This window comes from Chlorocebus sabaeus, chromosome 9 (assembly GCF_047675955.1).
Source record: "Chlorocebus sabaeus isolate Y175 chromosome 9, mChlSab1.0.hap1, whole genome shotgun sequence".
In the NCBI taxonomy this organism is placed as follows: Eukaryota; Metazoa; Chordata; class Mammalia; order Primates; family Cercopithecidae; genus Chlorocebus; species Chlorocebus sabaeus.
Window position 1 is genome coordinate 6,386,390 of NC_132912.1, and position 19,044 is coordinate 6,405,433.

At 53.2% G+C, this 19,044-nt stretch overlaps 1 protein-coding gene across 5 annotated transcripts in view; it reads left to right on the top strand.

The window, feature by feature from the left end:
* PFKFB3 (6-phosphofructo-2-kinase/fructose-2,6-biphosphatase 3) overlaps positions 1-13,359 on the top strand; it is an 88,077-nt gene extending 74,718 nt beyond the window's left edge. For 3 of the 5 annotated variants that reach the window (XM_008002204.3, XM_008002197.3, XM_073018706.1), the window contains exons 11-15: positions 316-445; positions 1,417-1,479; positions 1,608-1,672; positions 3,696-3,869; positions 10,711-13,359. In XM_008002204.3, the coding sequence (XP_008000395.1) occupies positions 316-445; positions 1,417-1,479; positions 1,608-1,672; positions 3,696-3,869; positions 10,711-10,758 (480 nt within the window). In that variant the 3' untranslated portion in view covers positions 10,759-13,359. Of the gene's footprint in view, positions 1-315; positions 446-1,416; positions 1,480-1,607; positions 1,673-3,695; positions 3,870-5,688; positions 5,712-10,710 lie in introns of all 5 variants that reach the window. The other 2 variants (XM_008002198.3, XM_008002199.3) reach the window with 2 other exon arrangements.
* The last annotated feature ends 5,685 nt before the right edge of the window (positions 13,360-19,044 follow it).

The window sequence follows — 19,044 nt, forward strand, 5'->3', positions numbered from 1 at the left end:
TCTGCTTCCTGCATCTGGATCTGCCTATTCTGGGCATTCCATGTAAATGGAATCAGATGCCACGCATGCCTTTGGGCCCTGTTCTTTCACACAGCATTGGCTTTTCCAGGTTCCCCTGTGTGGGAGCGGGGGAGGGCTTCACTCTGTGGATGGCTGAGCAGTAGTCCACGTTAAACCCTGCCGCTTGTCAACCACTGCTGATGATGGGTGATTGATTTTACATGGCTCTCTGGCCGGTCTGATACAGGCCATGGCCAGCGGCAGAGCCCCTCCCGAGTGCCCTGAGCTCACGTGGGCCCGGCCGTCTGTGCTCAGTCCTACCAGGACCTGGTCCAGCGCCTGGAGCCGGTGATCATGGAGCTGGAACGGCAGGAGAACGTGCTGGTCATCTGCCACCAGGCCGTCCTGCGCTGCCTGCTGGCCTACTTCCTGGATAAGAGCGCAGGTACCTCGGGCAGGCCGTGGTCCCGGGATGGAGGGAGGAGGGGACTGGCACTCGAGGGGTCAGCTGCAGACCTGCCGTGGCCTGCCCTGTGTTGGCTGCTGTGCCATGGGGTGTTAGGAGAAGGGCACAGGTGTCAGCTCCTGGCTGCTTCAGGTCCTCTCTGTCCAGTGCTTCCTTGAAGCCCTCGGGAAATGCCGTGGAGCCCAGGTTGATGCCTGGGACTTCGTTGCTTCATAAACAGCTCCTCGAGACCCACCCCCGGCCCCACACATCCCAGGGTCTTGTCTTGGGGTAGGGGCTGCTCTTCTCTTCAGTACCCTCTAAGGAACAAACAGCCCGGAAAACTCTGACAATCAGATTGAAATGTTAAGTCTTAGCATGTCCAATCCAGTGCAGCTGAATCCCTAGACAGACCTACATTGTTTGGGAGTGACTTTTTTTCCCAACTCTTAAGTCATTGTGAGGGCGAGTGTTTTGGTTTGGTTTGATGGTGCTCTTTGGGCTAAAGTCTTCTTCTGGGGCCATCTGCTGCCCGGGGCAGCTTGTGGCTGGGGACAGATGCCCCAGCCTGACAGTGCTTCCGAGGGTCCTTGTGGGGGGACCATAGAGGTCTTTCTATGCCTCCCCCACCCTCATGTCTCATTTCTTTTTTTGAGATGAAGTTTTGCTCTTGTTGCACAGGCTGCAGTGCAGTGCATGAGCTCACTGCAACCTCCACCTCCTGGGTTCAAGTGATTTTCCTGCCTCAGCCTCCTGAGTAGCTGGGATTACAGGCACGTGCCACCACACCCTGGCTAATTTTGTATTTTTAGTAGAGATGGGGTTTTGCCATGTTGGTCAGGCTGGTCTCGAACTCCTGTCCTCAGGTGATGCACCTGCTTCGGCCTCCCAAAGTGCTCGGATTATAGGCCTGAGCCACCACGCCTGGCTGTGTCTCATTTCTAATTGTGGGTGTACAATTTCCATTTCAGAGGAGATGCCCTACCTGAAATGCCCTCTTCACACTGTCCTGAAACTGACGCCTGTCGCTTACGGTGAGTAGCAACCCCTGCCAAGCCCTATCCCCCTGAAGGTGGCCACAGCAGCTTCTTGTGGCCGTGGGCTGTAAGCAGGGCTGTCCCTTTAACAGCAGCTTCCTCTGCCCCCATCCCACGCCCTCCAGGCTGCCGTGTGGAATCCATCTACCTGAATGTGGAGTCCGTCAGCACGCACCGGGAGAGGTCAGAGGTGAGTGGAGGCCCCAAGCCTCATCCTGGCCATCATCACACGATAGCCCTGGTGGGTGATGGGTGCTCAGGAGGCCCCAGGGCCGCTTGCCTGCAGGTGCTGGCCTGTATGTGGCCATGGGTCTGCTGGCTGCCTTCCTCAGCACCTCTGTGTTCCTGCCCATCTGTTCTGTGGCCTTTTCTTTTTTTTCCTTCCTTCCTGTGTCCTCTTCTTCCCATTTCTGCTGAGCTCGAGATGTGAATATTAGTGAGGAAGATACGTTCTCTCTCTTTTCTTTTTTTTTTTTTGAGACAGGGTCTCAGTCTGTTCCCCAGGCTGGAGTGCGGTGGCGCAATCACGGCTCACTGCAGCCTCAACCTCCTGGGTTCAAGCGATCCTCCCACCTCAGCCTCCCGCGTAGCTAAGACTACAGGTGCGCACCACCATGCCCAGCTAATTTTAATTTATTCGTTTTTTTAGAGATGGGGGTCTCGCTTTGTTGCCCAGGCTGGTCTTGGACTCTTGGGCTCAAGTGATCCTCTTGCCTCAGTCTCCCAAAGTGCTGGGATAAAGGTGTGAGCCTTTGTGCCCAGCCTCTGTTCTCTTTTAACATCAGCATAGCACAGTTCTTGGTGCCTTTCCTTTCTGGCAGTTAAAACCCGTGCTTTCAGTCTCCAGAGTTACTGTTTCAAACAGGAGCAGCAGGTCAGCGCCGCCACGTGCATGTCATTAGGCTCAGAACCACCAAGAACACGGTGTTAAAAGAGGAGTGGCGTGGAGAGCGGAGGCCTGGGGGATGGCAGGTGGGGAGGTGTTTCGGGAGACCTCGAGGCCTGGCCGTGCGGCTGCTCTCTACCTTGTGGGGAGGCCTGACATTTGGAGGTGGGCCAGGCTGCCTCTGACTGAGTAGAGTGGACCTCTGCCCAGGTGGATGTGCGTTGTGAAAGTGAGTTTGAATTCACGGTGTACAGGCTGCCAAAAGTACAACACTTTGCTAGTACTAGTCAGACCTTTCTTTTAGACCGAGCGTGACTTTCCGTCATGGCATTCCCAAAACAGGTGACTGTCCTAGTCCCAAGAAGCTTGGCCGTCAGATTTTGGCATGAAGGGATGAGGTGTCCGCCCCAGTCATTGGCAGTTGCCTGGCTGGTGGGCTGACCTGAGAGAGGACGGGGTCCCTTGGCCACCTTGGTCCCTGTCACCCCCTCCCCTTCAGAATGTGGTTCACTGGATGCTGTCCTGCCTTTAGCCATATGACAACAGCCCCGGTCAGGGAACCACTGCCCCAGCTATGGGATTGGGCCTGAGCCGGTCCTGGAGCTCTTCCCTGCAGGGAATGGGGGCAGGGCCATGACGGAGACAGACCCCGGTTCTGAGGCTGGAGGCCCGCACCCCATCACGCTGTCCCTCCCGTGGGAGGGCTGGGTCTGGTCCTGGCCGGCAGAACCTGCTTCCTGCTGCGAGGTTTCTACCCCTTTGGTCTCCAGGCTGGTTTTGCAGCCTCCGTGCCCCATCCCAAGCCAGGGTGCCCTTTGTGTAGTACAGATGGCCTCAGGTCGGCGGAAGGCAGTCAGCACAGGTGCTTTCCCCTCCCCATCCTGGGAGCCTCAGGCCCAGCCTCTCCCTCCTAGATGCCCGTCCTCAGCTCTCAGAGGGGCTGGAAGCAAAGCTCTTTTCTCCGGCCTCATGCTCTGCTGTGATTATCATTCTTTCCCTCCTTGCTTTGCAAGCACCGTGTTTGTCTGTGTGGGGAATCCTTTGGAACCATCCGAGGAAGGGGCATGGGAGGGAATGACCCCCATTCTTGCTGCCTGGGAGTTGCCACACACTCAGCAGCCCATGGTCCCTGGTCCCTGGTCCCTGGTCCGTGGTCCATAGTCCGCGGTCCCTGGTCCGTGGTCCCTGGTCCGTGGTCCCAGCCACTCCCCTTGGTCAGTCTTGTTGCCTCCCTAAAATCCAGGAGCAGAGAAACTTTGTTGGGGCTAATTTTCCTCCCCTTCTTTGTAACTGTCGCCTTTCTCTCTTTTGTCTTTGTCTTGCTTAGGATGCAAAGAAGGGACCTAACCCGCTCATGAGACGCAATAGTGTCACCCCGCTAGCCAGCCCCGAGCCCACCAAAAAGCCTCGCATCAACAGCTTTGAGGAGCATGTGGCCTCCACCTCGGCCGCCCTGCCCAGCTGCCTGCCCCCGGAGGTGCCCACGCAGCTGCCCGGACAAGTCAGTGCACTCCCCTTTCCTTCCTGCCTGGGGGACGCATGCCGGGCGTGACGCCGCAGATCTGCGATTGCGTGTGTGTTTGCAGGAATGCGTGCGTGGGTGTGGGTGTGCATGTGTGTGTTGTAGGTGTCTGTGCACGTGTGTCATGGGGGCATGTGCACACACGTATGTGTTGAGGGAGAACATGGGAAGCACCCTCCGAAGTTGAGACCCTGGGGACTCTCCTTGCTGGTGACAACTGTGACTGCGTTCTCCTTTCTGAGGATGGGGTCTTCACAGGGCAGAAGCAGGCAGTGCAGAGGGAAGAGTGAGATGTCCAAGACCCATTCACGTTCGTGAATGGTTATTTCTAAAACAAAAAGAGTGGCCACTTTCTCCCATAAATAACACGGTTATCCCAGCAGTAGTGAAAAACCTAAACAAGGCCGGGCACGGTGGCTCATGCCTGTAATCCCAGCACTCTGGGAGGCCGAGGCGGGCGGATCACAAGGTCAGGAGTTTGAGACCAGCCTGGCCAATGTGGTGAAACCCTGTCTTTACTAAAAATACAAAAATTAGCCGGGCATGGTGGCGGGCACCTGTAGTCCCAGCTGAGGAGGCACCTGTAATCCCAACTTCAGGAGGCTGAGGCAGGAGAATTGCTTGAACCCGGGAGGTGGAGGTTGCAGTGAGCCTAGATGGCGCCACTGCACTCCAGCGTGGACGACAGATGGAGACTCGTCTCAGGGAAAAAAAAAACAAAAAACAAAAAAACAAAAAAACCCCAACCCGATTTCCCTTATTTCATTAGTTTTGAAAGTTACAGGCTGGAAGATTTTGGTTATTAGACATTGATTTGTTTTCAGAAAACTGGTCTTTTCCTTTAGAGCCAGGAACCCTTGCAAATATGTGAGATGTAGAAATTTCTGGGCTTAAATTCAGTATCACCCAAGGGTTCCACCTCCACCCTCCAGGCCTGGCCCCACCAATCAGCCTAGTGCGGCGTCCGGTCAGGTTTGTTGATGAGCCAGATGCTGTTGCCGGCTCTGAGCATCCTCTTCAGCCCGCCCCCTCTTCCCGCCTTTTCCGAGACTTCCTTAGACCTGGTGGTGTCTGGAATGTGACCTGCGAGATGCCGCAGCCTCCACAGGTCACTTAACCTCTGCAGGCCTCAGTTTTCTCATCCAGGCAGTGGGGGAATAGTGGCAGTGCAGAATGCAGATCAGATGAGGGGATTCATGCCCTGCATCAGGCCCAGTGGCGGGCACATGGTGGGGACACGTAGACACAGTGAGGTGGCTGTGATTAGCGGAAGCCTGGAGGCCTGGCTTTGGTGGTAGTTCAACACTAACGTGAGTGCAGCATTTAATCGCCCAGATTCTTCTCCTCCCAGGCCCTCAGTCTCCTTAGCTTTCCACATGACGGGGGCAGGACTGGGAGAGGCCCCATAAATATTCCCTGGTGGGTCTCAGACCTGAGGGTTTTCATGAAAAGCCAGCAGAACGGAAATGGTGTCCCTGTGGCATCCGTTCTGATGGAAATGTGCGGTTGTATTTGGAAGTTCAGAGGCCGCTGCTTTGATGCTTGGGGGAACCAGGCTGGGGAAGCGGGTTGACATCCTGAGCTGCACAGACCTCCATCGGGGAGGACGCAGTGGCAGGGGCTGCATCCTCCCGTCCGCTTCAGAGCTGCCCCTGGTGTTGGGAGGACAGTCCTTCAGGCTGGCCAGGTTCTTAGGGACGTCTGAAGCTGCTGGCTGGGCCGGCCTGGGGTTTTGCAGGGCTTCGTCCCTGCAGATTGCGCCTCCTGACTGACTTCTCTCTCTGCTTCTCCTCCGCAGCCTTTGCTAGGGCAAGCCTGTCTGTAAGTATCTCTCCGATCATTGCTGCTGCTTGCTCCGCTTTCTTCCTGCTTGCTCAGTTGGCCTCCTGCCTGTTAAAATATTGAGGATGAGAGCAGTTTTGTGATCCGAGGTCTCATGGGGGAAGGAGGAGATGGGCGTGGGAGCAGGGAGGAGAGATTCCTGAATGTTTGTAGAAAAGGGTGCAGGAGGTGGTGGTGGCTCCACTACGGTTGCGTGTGTTCCAACACCGCCGCACGACAGCTGGCTTCTCCGTGACCCTCTCAGGGCTGCAGGTCGTGGTTTGTAATGGCCGTGGTTTAGGGCTCAGCATAAGTCCACATTTCCTTCTCCGAATCAGATCTCGGTGGCGAGCTGCATCTGCGCCAGGTGCCATTAGCCCTAAAGCCCCCTCCTGCCCCAGGAGTGTCTTTTGTTTTGAAAGGAAAACCTACTCAGAGCCTAATCTGTAAAACGAACCTATGTGAATAGTGGGAGTGTGCTGGGGCCTGAGCTCTGAGCCTCTCCCTCCCCATGAGGACCCCCCACACCCCGAAAGAGCTCCAAGTGGAGCCCTTCTTGAGGATCCGTTTGTCCTGGGTTGGAGCCTGCTCAGCGTCATAGTCACACCCAGGGCTGGGTACGGCTTCCATCTCTAACCCATGTGGTCACCTCTGCTCCTCCCAGAGCTCTCTGCAGAGTTTCAGGTTCGGTCTTAGCTCTGGCAACCCCTGGATAGCTGGGGCTGTGTTCCCACCACTCGGGGATCCTGCCCCCACCGGGAGCAGAGGCCTTTTTGCCACAGAACCTTAATGACAGCCACCATGAAGTGTCACCCTCGTGCCCCCCCAAAAACACACCTCCCCTTTATTTCCTCTTTGCTCCTTAAGTTCCCTTTACTACTTTATGCAGAAACTGGAGAGGTGTAATGAGGAGTGCAGCCTGAGACTGAAAAGCATGGCTGGGTTTTGGAAATGGGAGAGGTTGGGCATGGCACTCAGATTTTGGTAGCGAAGGGGTGAAGGGCCAGAGGATATGCCAGTGTCCCCCATGCCCACGTTCCTTAAGACCACCTGGGAGATTGGCAGGGCAGTCAGTGCCCCGTTTAATGGGTGAGGGGTTGAGTGACTGCCCCGTGCTTCCAGCAGGGTTCACCTTTCCCTGCCGCTGTCCTGAGGCCCCTGCCCTGCGGCCTGCAAGGCATAGGCAGCTGTTGGACCCTCGTGTCCCTCCGCAGCCACTCCCTTGCAGCTGCTTCCCACGGCCAGGCTTTGTTTACCTAAGGTGGGCCTGCCCTTAACTTCCAGCTTCTGGGGGCGCGCCCTCCATCCCCAGGGCCAGTGTCTGTGATGTGCCGGGCCAGTGTGCAGCGCTTCAGGATCTGGGCTTCTCCTTGTGTGAAACCTGCCTTTGCATTTGGAGCCTGAAGGTTTTATATCTGTGCGTGTCCTGATCCTGTAGCCCAGCAGTCCCCAACCTTTTTGGCACCAGGGACCCGTTTCATGGAAGAGAATTTTCCCCACCACAGCAGGGTGGGAGATGGTTTGGGGATAAAACTGTTCTGCCTCAGATCATCTGACATTACATTCTCAGAAGGAACGCAGAGCCTAGATCCCTCGTGTGCACAGTTCACTGTAGGGTTCATATATGCTCCTCTGAGTCAGGTGTTAGTGCTGGCTGGCCCGCCCACCGCCCACCTCCTGCTGTGTGGCCTGCCTCCGAATGGGCTATGGACTGGGTACTGGTCCACAGCCCAGGGGTTAGGGACCCCTGCGTTAGACCCGTGGCCTGATGTTGCCAGGAAAGAAATCTTTGTACTAGGAAGAACCATTTGGGGATAGCCTCCGACCTGCTAAAGCTGATCTTGTCCATCTCCAAGACTAACATTATAGTGCCTTTGCTAGAATCCCTCCTGCTCAGCAAAAATACATCCTGTGGACCCATCGCACCTGACTCAGGTCGGAATTTCACTCTGGAGTCCCATTGTCCCATTCATTCTGGGTGCGTGACCCCACGTCTAGGATTGTAGCCACATCTGATTCTAGGAGTCCACCTGGGCTCTGTGACCAGAATTTATGATGAAAGTCAGACCAAGCCAGGTCTGCGTCTTGGTTCTACTCCTCCTGGCCTCTGTCCTTGGCACGGGCACGTTAAAGCAATTCTAGGACCTCAGCTTCCTCATCTGTAATATGGAGATAATAACTTCATAAAGGTTTCCTAATGAGACTATAGATACAGGACTTAGCAGAACATCTGGCCCCTAGGAAGTGCATGGCGGACGGCGGTGCTGTTCTTGTCAGGGAGGAACTTGGTGCCCTGGGCCTGTGGAGACTTCTGGGCTCACTGGCATTGGGTCAGCATTTGGATGAGGGATTTCTTCTCTGGAGCAGCAGGAACACTCAGACTTGGGAAAGGGAAACCCCTGGGGTCTCAAGGCAGTGGCCTGAAATCTTTCTTTTTTGAGACGGAGTTTTGCTCTTGTTGCCAGGCCGGAGTGCAGTGGTGCAATCTCGGTTCACTGCAGCCTCCTCCTCCTGGGTTCAAGTGATTCTTCTGCCTCAACCTCCCGAGTAGCTGGGATTACAGGCGCCCACCACCACCCCTGGCTAATGTTTGTATATTTAGTAGAGATGGGGTTTCACCATGTTGGCCAGGCTGGTCTTGAACTCCTGACCTCAGGTGATCCACCTGCCTCGGCCTCCCAAAGTGCTGGGATTACAGGCGTGAGCTACTGCACCTGGCCTAGAGTCTTTTGACCCCTGTGATCTTGGTTTCCCAGTAAAATGGGGGCGAACGACTGTCCGGACCCGGCGCTCTGCAGTGCCTTCCTGGGGGCTGTGCCGGCTGCTTGGGATCGAGAGATCACCTGGCATTTGTGATGCAACCTTCATTTTTAAAATTTCAAATGCACACTGGAAAACCCTACTAAAGATTTTTTTTTTTTTCCTTTTCCAACCTGTTTCTTCCTCTTCCCCACTCTGCTTGAAAGACGAACTGTCTGTCACATTTTCTCAAAGTTTTCTCCTTACTAACCGTGGAAGGTAAATGCCTGGGTGCATGTCCCTCCGTTCTGCACCGCGTCACGGCACCTGGGTCTGTGTGCAGACTGGCCATCGTGCAGTGCGGGGCTCATTTGTCTCCATGCCGAGGGTGTGAAGTGCAGCACCATTGTCGTGAGGTCCTTTCTAGTCTGTCTTCACCCCCCACGTGTCCTGAGCCAGGGCCCCTGGGTGAAGGATGTGGACGTCACCCGGTCTTGCAGGCTCTCCACTGTCATTGTTGCATCGCCATCATCTGTGGGTGCCGGAAGCCGTGGGCTGGTGGTGGTGAGGACAGGTCGGAGCCAGCGGATGTGGAGGGAAATGTCAGCCCTGCTCTCTGATCCCACAGTCCGGCTGGGGCTCTCCCTAGATATGAGGACCCAGGGCTCTCTGGAGAGAATCGCCCCCTCCTGGCGGGCACCCGTCATTTCCATCACCCCCCGGCAGGCACCCATCACCCCCGACAGGCACCCATCATCCTCCGATGGGCACCCATCACCCCCTGGAAGGCACTTATCACCTCCCGGCAGGCACCCATCACTTCCATCACCCCCTGGCGGGCACCCATCATCCCCCGATGGCACCCATCACCCCCTGGCAGCACCTGTCACCTCCCGGCAGGTACCTATCATCCCCTGATGGCACCCATCACCCCCTGGCAGTCACCTATCACCTCCCAGCAGGTACTCGTTATCCCCTGGCAGGCACCCATCACCCTCTGACAGGCACCTATCACCTCCCGGCAGGCATTTATCACCCCCCAGCAGGCGCCCATCATCCCCCGGCAGACACCCATCAACCCCCAATGGGTACCCATCACCCCCGGCAGTCACCTATCACCTCCCAGCAGGTACTTGTTATCCCCTGGCAGGCACCTATCATCCCCCAGTGGGCACCCATCATCCCCCAGTGGGCACCCATCACTCCTGACAGGCACCTATCACCTCCCGGCAGGCACCCATCACCCCTCAGCAGGCACCTATTACCTCCCAGCGGGCACCCATCACCTGGGTTCCTGAGTCCAGCCCAGGCCTGGGCGAGAGCTCTGATGCTGCCCAGCCCTGTGACTTTCCTCCCTGTGGATGGCTGTGGCCTCGGACCCCCAGTTCTGTGTGGGGTGGGCATGGGCCGTGGTGGCCCTGTGTGCCTGGGCTCTCCCACCGTCTTGAGAGCAGTCTGGGTGGAGACACTGAGGATTGGAGAGAATAGTTTTAAACATTGTATGTTTTCTTGTTTTTCTGGGGCGTAGGTGAAGGAGGTTGGGGAAGCAGGCCTGCTGTGCAGTGGCTGCAGTCCGTCATGTTCCCCACTAATATCGGAATATGTTTCCGGGGCGGGGGGGTTGGTACTGGCCAGTGCCTTAGGGGTGGGACTCCCTGCGAGGGCCATTGTGATCAGAAGTGGGGCAGGGTTTTAGCGACAGCCCCCTCTGCCTGGCTTCCCGCCTGGGCCTCCCCACCATGTCCGGCCATTCCATGTGTCACCTGTGTTCTGCCTGTCAAGCTGTGTTCCCAGAATCTGGGTGCAGGAGCTGGGAGTGTGGCTCTGCTGTGGGCTGAGTTGAGAGGAAGGGGCCTGTGTGTCTCTGGAGGCCCCAGGCTCATCTGCCTGGCTGGGGCCGGTGAGGTTCCCCTTGTGGGATTTCTATGGGGTCACGAGCCTGAGGCTCCTGTGGTCCCTGGCGCCCAGCACGGCGTAGCTCGCGGTCCTCCCGGAGCCACACGGCCCCCACCAGGCGGGCTCCTGGCCTGGCGCCCAGCCCCTTCTCTGAGACTCTGGGGTTATCTTCCATCATGTTCTGGGGCCCACCTGGGCTGTCTTCCGCCTGTGGCATTGGCAGCACCTTTCTTGGGTCCTGTTCTTTGTCTGGGATGGAGGGAGGGAAGAATTCTCCCTTGCATGACTCGGCGTCTTCTGCTTTAGAAGCCAGCCAGCTGCAAATCTTGATTCCCTCCCCACCTTTCTTTTCTCCTGAAAACAGAACATGAAAGGCTCCCGGAGCAGCGCCGACTCCTCCAGGAAACACTGAAGCAGACGTGTTGGTTCCATTCCGTTTCCATTTCTGCAGCTTAGCTTGTGTCCTGCCCTCTGCCCGAGGCGAAACATATCCTGAGGACTTCTTCTGGAGAGGGTGGGATGGAGCAGCGGGGGAGCCTTGGCCGAAGAGAACCATGCTTGGCACCCTCTGTGTCCCCTCAGCCGCTGGACACCGGAAAGCCACGTGGGTCCCTGGCACCCTGCCTTTAGCCGCGGGGCCCCAACCTCCACTCTCTGGGTTTCCTAGGAGTGTCCAGCTTTGGAGACCTACAAGGCCTGGGGAGAGTGATGAGTGCTGGTCCTGACAAGAGGCCACTGGGGACACTGTGCCATTTTATTTTGTTTCTGTGATCTCCTGGCACATTTGGAGCTGGGAAGACCACACTGGTTGTAGAATCCTAAAATTAAAGGAGGCAAGCTCCTGCTTGCTGAAGGTCAAGGAATGTGTAAAAACTTCCACGTGGCCGTTTGATGCATCTTGACCTGGGAAGACGCTTCATGGGAATGGACTTGGATAGGTGTTGGGTTGGGGCGTCTTCTGCAAGAAGTCCCTGAGCTGAGATGCAAGTTGGCTGGGTGGTCCACACTTTGACTGTCCGGCAGGTCCACACACCTTCCAGGCCTGCGTTCTGCCTCCAAAGATGTTCAAGGGCAGGCTGGCTGCACGGGGAGAGGGAAGTATTTTGCTGAAATATGAGAACTGGGCCCTCCAGGGCCCCTCTCTCCTCCAACCTGGACTTGGGGGGAGCTGAGACACACTTTCCTGGAGCTGCTGGCTTTTGCACTTTTTTGATGGCGGAAGTGTGACCTGAGAGTCACACCTTCTCTTCAGGAACGTAGATGTTGGGGTGTTTGCCCTGGGGGGCTTGGAGCCTCTGAAGGTGGGGAGCGGAACACCTGGCGTCCTTCCCCAGCACTTGCATTACTGTCCCTGCTCTTCCCAGGTGGGGACAGTGGCCCGAGCAAGGCCTCACTCCCAGCTGCTTCTTCCAGAGCTGCCTGCACACTGCCTTGGAGCGTCTGCCTCGTGCCTGGCACTCTGCCAGTGTCTTGGGGAAGTCGGAAGAGTGGACTTTGTCCTGGCCTTCCCTTCGTGGCATCCGTGACATTTCTGTGGTGATGGAAAGCAGGGGACCTGTCGTCTCAGCCTGTTGGTTTCTTGTCATTGCCTCAAACCCTGGGGTAGGTGGGGCGTGGGGGGTCTCGTGCCCAGATGAAACCATTTGGAAACTCGGCAGGTAGCAGAGTTTGTCCAAATGACCCTTTTCAGGACGTCTCAAAGCTGGTGCCAAAGGTCACTTTTCTTTCCTGCCTTCTGCTGTGAGCCCCGAGATCCTCCTCCCAGCTCAAGGGACAGGTCCTGGGTGAGGGCGGGGGATTTAGACAGCTGAAACTGGGCGTGGAAAGAAGAGCCGTTGCTCTTTGTTTTTCAAGAAGAGCTGTTGCTGTTTGTTTTTCGAGAAGAGTTTTTAAAGAATGCATGTATTTTTCCCGGTTGGAATTGAGTAGGAACTGAGCCTGTGCTTCAGATATCATACAATCAAGTGGGGGATTTTCACCTCGAACCATTCAGGCCCTCCCTGCCCATCACACCCGCTTTGGCTGGCATCTGCTGGAGAGGATGTCTCTGTCTGCGTTCCAGTGCAACTCCAGACTCACGCAGTTTTCTCTCTCTCCCTGGATGTTGAGTCTCATCAGAGTGTGTGGGTAGGGAGTGGGCGTGCACGGGTGCGTGATTGTGCTTCACTTGGTTGTATTTTTCGATTTGACATGAAAGGCCTGTTGCTTTGCTCTTGAGAATAGTTTCTCGTGTCCCCTTCACAGGCCTCATTCTTTGAACATCGACTCTAAAGTTCGATACAGATAGGGCCTTGACAAAGCTGTGTTCCCCTCTCCCCTCTGACTACCTGAAATCAATACCTAAATACAGAAGCCTTGGCCTAACACGGGCCTTTAGTTTGGGAAGGGCCTAGATAGGAAGAGAGGGAACATGAATCTGGACAGGGAGGGAGATACTACAGAAAGGAGAACACTGCCCACTTTGCAAGCCAGTGACCTGCCTTTTGAGGGGACGCTGGACGGGGCAGGGGTGGGTTTGAGCTACAGTCATGAATTTTGGCGTCTACTGATTCTTACCAACTCCCCACCCCACAAAAAAATAACGGGGACCAATATTTTTAACTTTGTCTATTTGTTTTTGGGTGAGTTTCCCCCTCTCCTTATTCTGTCCTGAGACCACGGGCAAAGCTCTTCATTTTGGGAGAGAAGAAAAACTGTTTGGAACCACACCAATGATATTTTCGTTTGTAATACTTGAAATTTATTTTTGTATTATTTTGATAGCAGATGTGCTATTTATTTATTTAATATGTATAAGGAGCCTAAACAATAGAAAGCTGTAGAGATTGGGTTTTGTTATTAATTGGTTTGGGAGCCCTTCTATGTGTGACTTATGACTTCTCTGTGTTCTGTGTATTTGTCTGAATTAATGACCTGGGATATAAAGCTATGCTAGCTTTCAAACAGGAGATGCCTTTCAGAAATTTGTATATTTTGCAGTTGCCAGACCAATAAAATACTTGGTTGAAATACATGGACGAAGTGAACCTCTGGTCTTTTCGTGGGGGAAAGAAGAGTCTTTAATTGATATTTACGGCAGATGCACCACGGAGCTGCCAACTCACCGCTTCATTATCTTCCCTTCAACGGGATGTTCAAGTACAGAGTGTCTCCTGCCTGCATTTGGGGAGAATGAGCTGTCTCAGTCTTTCTTCTAATTGATAGACTTCATGTTTTATTTTTATTAATTTTTATTTTATTTTTATTTTTGAGACTGAGTTTCTCACTCTCTCGCCCATGCTGGAGTGCAGTGGCACGATCTCAGCTCACTGCAACTTCCTCCTATGAGGTTCAAGCAATTCTTATTCCTCAGCCTCCCGAGTAGCTGGGATTACAGGTGTGCGCCACCATGCCTGGCTAATTTTTGTATTTTTATTAGACATGGGGTTTCACCGTGTTGCTCAGGCTGGTCTTGAGCTGGCCTCAGGTGATCTGCCCATCTCTGCTTTCCAAAGTGCTGGGGTTACAGGCGTGAGCCACCGTGCCTGGCCCTATGTCGGTTTTACTCCCTTCCTTCTATACTCCTTCCCCACACCCTATTAAACAGCAGCAGTTCTTGCCCCAGTGGCACCACAGAAGGGATCTTTCATTTTAGGTTCCTTTCACGTGCTCTTCCCCATCCCCTTCTGGCCCCTTCCAAGTTTCTACAGGGAATAAAACTCAAGCTTCTATGACTTTTTTGCCACTCATTGGCTGCCGGAGGTTGAGCCGGTTATTTCACTTTCAGCCTCAGCATCTGCATCTCTGCAGATGGGACAGGGTTTAGGGTGGAGCATGGCATACCTGCTGAGGGGAGGAAGTCCTGGAGCGGTTCCTTCTGCAGCCGGAATGCGTGACCAGCATCTTGCTTCATCTGAATTTTTTCCAGAGCCCCCCACTGCTTCGCTCCAGAAATAGCCTTGATTGCCAGTGAGTCTTCCTTCATCCTTTACGCACCTGCCGCCCACGCTGTGAAGAGAACAGGCGGCAGAGACTTGGCACCTCCATTGCGAGATGACTCCCAGGGTTGTGATCTGGCCACAGCGCGATGGGGCAGGGCATTTTGGTGAACCTGAGGCCACCTCCTCAAGCTCTGAGTCACATTTGATGGCATGAGATGTGTCAGGTGCAGGGATAGAGCAGTGGCCTTGACAGAAATCTGGCCTAGCCTTCAGGCTGACTACCCAGAAAATGAAAAGACTGCTCCCGAAGAGGATGTCTATGTATCGTAAGGTCCTGGGCTGGCTGCGCTGTGGGGATCTATAGGGGCTCTGTGACCTTCTGGGGCAGCTCTGAGATTCATTCGAGAGATGGGCTAGGTCCACAGTCCCTGACTAAATACAGAAGATTCAGTAACCAGGTGGATGCTGTTGGAGAGAGGAGGGCCAGGGCCGGGGATTGTACACACCAGTCATCTCCATTCGCTGCCTGGGCTTGGTTCCTTTCACTTCTCACTCCCTCAGCTCCGGCCACACTGACCTCCTGCAGGTCCTTGAACATGCCAACATACACCCACCGCAGGGCCTTTGAGAGTGCCGTTCCCTCCCCTGGGAGGTCTCCCCAGCTATCCAGGGTTCTCCCCGACACTTCCTCTCTACCCTCATTCAGTTGTCAAAGCCTACACCAAAAAAAGCTCCCCTGTCTCCCAAGTCCATGCACACCTTTCGCTGTGTGTGTTGACTGCCTTGGCCTCTGTCTCCTGAACCTGAGCCTAAGATCCCTGAGAGCAGGGCAGCTCCCTGTGCCGCCTCATCGTCCATACAAACCTGGCCCGCAGTGGGCTCCGTCACTAAGTGGATGACTAGACCCGGATGATGCGCTGGTGAAGAGTGAGGCGTTCATTCAGCTTGGAGAGGAGGCTTAGAAAGACTTTATAGAAGAAAGGAAATGTGAGCAAACATGTCATTGAAGGTAACTGTGTTTGAACTAAAAATATTATATTAACAAAAATAAATTCAAAGCCTTCTGTGAGTTTTCAAAATCTGAATCTCACAATGCTTGTGAGTTCTAAAGTGTGTTTGTTTTTCGAGACAGGGTTTTGCTCTGTCTCCCAGGCTGGAGTGCAGAGGTGGGATCTCAGCTCACTGCAACCTCCATCTCCAGGGCTCAAGTCATCCTCCCACCTCTGCCTCCCTAGTAACTGGGACTACAGGCATGTGCCACCATGCCCAGCTAATTTTCATATTTTTTGTCGAGATGAGGTTTCGCCATGTTGCCCAGGCTGGTCTTAAACTCCTGATCTCAAGTGAACCGCCTGCCTCGGCCTCCCAAAGTGCTGGGATTACAGGCGTGCGCCACCAGGTCCAGCTAAAGACTGTTTTATAAACTTCATTTTAAGCTCACATTTTGCAAGACAGCGTAAGTGGCTTTGGATTCAGTTGTTCTCGGCGTGTGAGGCAGTCTTTCCAGTCAATTAATTGATGGTCCAGATAATCTGTGAAGGTGCTGGTTTCAGCCCACAGGTTCTGACATACTCCTAAGACCAGGTGAAAAGAGAACCCCCATAAAGACACCAGACTCACCTCAAAACATGGCACTTCAGCCCTTGGGACTAAAGAGGACCCCTGGTGCAGTCCCTGAGAAATGTCTTTGGAGAAACTTTTATTTATTTATTTATTTATTTATTATTTTTTTGAGACAGAGTCTGGCTCTGTTGCCCAGGCTGGAGTGCAGTGGTGCAATCTCAGCTCACTGCATCCTCCACATCCCGGGTTTAAATGATTCTCTCACCTCAGCCTCTTGAGTAGCTGGGATTACAGGTGCGTGCCACTAAGCCCAGCTAAGTTATATATTTTTAGTAGAGACGGGGTTTTGCCATGTTGGTTAGGCTGGTCTTGAATTCCTGACCTCAGGTGATCCACCTGCCTTGACCTCTCAAAGTGCTGGGATTACAGGTGTCAGTCCCTGCACCTGGCTGAGATGCCATCTCAAAAAAAAAAAAGAAGTGAAGGAATGCCATAGTTTTCAGGTTTATTGGGAGGACTAAATCTTTTTTTTTTTTTTTCTTTTAAGTTCAAGTGTACACGTGCAGGATGGGTAGGCTTGTTCAACAGGTAAACTTGTGTCATGGGGCTTTGTTGTACAGATTATTTCATCCCCCAGGCATTAAGCCCAGTACCCATTAGTTATTTTTGCTGATCCTCTCCCTCCTTCCATCCTCCACCTTCTGACAGGCCCCAGTGTGTGCTCTTCCCCTGTATGTGTCTATGTGTTCTCATTATTTAGCTCCCACTTATATGTGAGAACATGTGGTATCTGGTTTTCTGTTCCTGCCTTAGTTTGCTGAGGATAATGGCCTCCGGCTCCTTCCATGTCCCTGCAAAGAATAGGACCCATTCCTTTTTATGGCTGTATAGTATTCCATGGTGTGTATGTACCACATTTTCTTTATCCAGTCTATCATTGATGGGCATTTGGGTTGATTCCATGTCTTTGCTATTGTGAATAGTGCTGCAATGAACATAACGTTGTGCACGTGTCTTTATGGTGGAACAGCTTGTATTCCTTTGGGTATATAGTCAGTAATGGGATTGCTGCTGGGTGGGATGGTATTTCTGACTTTAGGGGTTGAGAATTGCGCCACTGGGGAGGACTAAATATGAATGAAACACCCCTGACAGTTCCTGGCACGGAGAGAGTGCTGCTGTGGTAGTTATTCTTCTAAGCATGCATGCCCAGCGTTTCAAATGCAAGGTAGACACTGTTATCCCCACTTCTCAGATATGGAACTGTAGCCAGGAGAACTTAAGGACCCTGCTTGATTTTGCTCAGCCATAACTGAGGCAAACCAGGTCTGTTAGACTCCCGGAAGGTGCTGTTAGCCACATCACAGCCTAAGGGCTCCACGGACTGCCGGGATACTCCTGCATGAGTCAGCAGACCACAGGAAAGGGAGTTGAGTTGCATATTAATTAGCAAGCAGGGTTTCCTGTCCCTGGGGCTGTGGAGAGGTTTGTCAGTGTCCAGATGAACAACAGATTTTCTGGAGTGGGTCATAACTCAGGATGCTCACATAACCTTGGGGATCAGATGTCCGTTCTGTAAGGTTATGTGTTTTTCACTCCCTACCTCTTCCAGACAGCATCCTCAGGGATTTCCTATCCCTGGAGAACATGAAGATGTTCTAATATCTTTTTTTTGAGACAGAGTCTTGCTCTGTTGCCCAGGCTGGAGTGCAGTGGCATGATGTCGACTCATGCAGCCTTGAATTCCTGGGCTCAAGCCATTCTCCCACCTCAGCCTCCCAAGTAGCTGGGACTTCAGGTGTGTGTCACCACGCCTGGCTAGTGTTTGTATTCTAAGTAGAGATGGGGTTTCACCATGTTGGCCAGGCTGATCTCGAACTCCTGGACTCAATCGATCTGCCCCCCTGGGCCTCCCAAAGTGGCGGGATTATAGGCATGAGCCACCATGCCTGACCATGAAGACTTTCTAAGGGGTACATTTGCATAGATAATTTTAAGGGAATGTTTTCGGATCTCCAGTTTCCACATTCACCCTTTTCTAAAACAGACTGAGAAGTTTGCTTACATTCACAATAGTCCTTTTCTGCTTTGCAGACAACAGGCCAAGCTCCTACTTATCACATGCTCAGTGCTAGGATGGAGGGAGTTTGCAAGTTAGCATTCCTAGATTTCTTACATGCACAAGAAAGGGCTTAGACTAGATGGTTTTCGGAAAACTTTTTATTTTGAAATTATTTTATTTTATTTTATGTATGTATGTGTGTATGTATGTATGTATTTTTGAGATGGAGTCTTGCTTTGTCCCCCAGCCTGGAGTGCAGTGGCATGATCTCGGCTCACTGAAACCTCTTCTCCTGGGTTCAAGCGATTCTTGTGTCTCAGCCTCCCTAGTCGGTAGGATTACAGGTGCTCGCCACCACGCCCAGATAATTTTTGCATTTTTAGTAGAGATGGGGTTTCACTGTGTTGGCCAGGCTGGTCTCAAACTCCAACCTCAGGTGATCTGCCCGCCTCAGCCTCACAATGTGCTGGGATGACAGGCATGAGCCACTGTACCTGGCCTGAAATAATTTTGGATTTACAGAAGAGTTGCAAAGACAGTGCAGAGAGTTCCTGTCTACGTTTCACCCAGCTGCCCGTAATACAAACATCTTACAACAACATGGTGCCCTCGTCAAAACTAAGAGTTCACATGGTTAGTACCGTGCTAGCAACAAAACTACAGACTTCATTCAGGTCTCACCAGTTTTTCCACTAACGCCGTTTTTCTGTTTCAGGATCCAGAGTCCAGGATGTCACCTTATCTCCTTAGACTCCTTCAATCTGTGACAATTTCTCACTCTTTCCTTTTTATTTTTATTACCTTGATGCTTTTGCAGAGTACTAGTCAGGTATGTTGTAGAATGTTCTTTTTTTTTTTTGAGATGGATTCTCACTCTATTGCCCAGGCTGGAGTGCAATGGTGCGATCTCAGTTCACTGCAACCTCCACCTCCCAGGTTCAAGTGATTCTCCTGCCTCAGCCTCCTGAGTAGCTGGGATTACAGGTGCACACCACCAAGCCTGGTTAATTTTTTTGTATTTTTAGTAGAGACAGGGTTTCTCCATGTTGGCCGGGTTGGTCTTAAACTCCTGACCCCATGATCCACCTGCTTTGGCCTCCCAAAGTGTTGGGATCACAGGCATGAGCCATTGCACCCGGCCGTAGAATGTTCT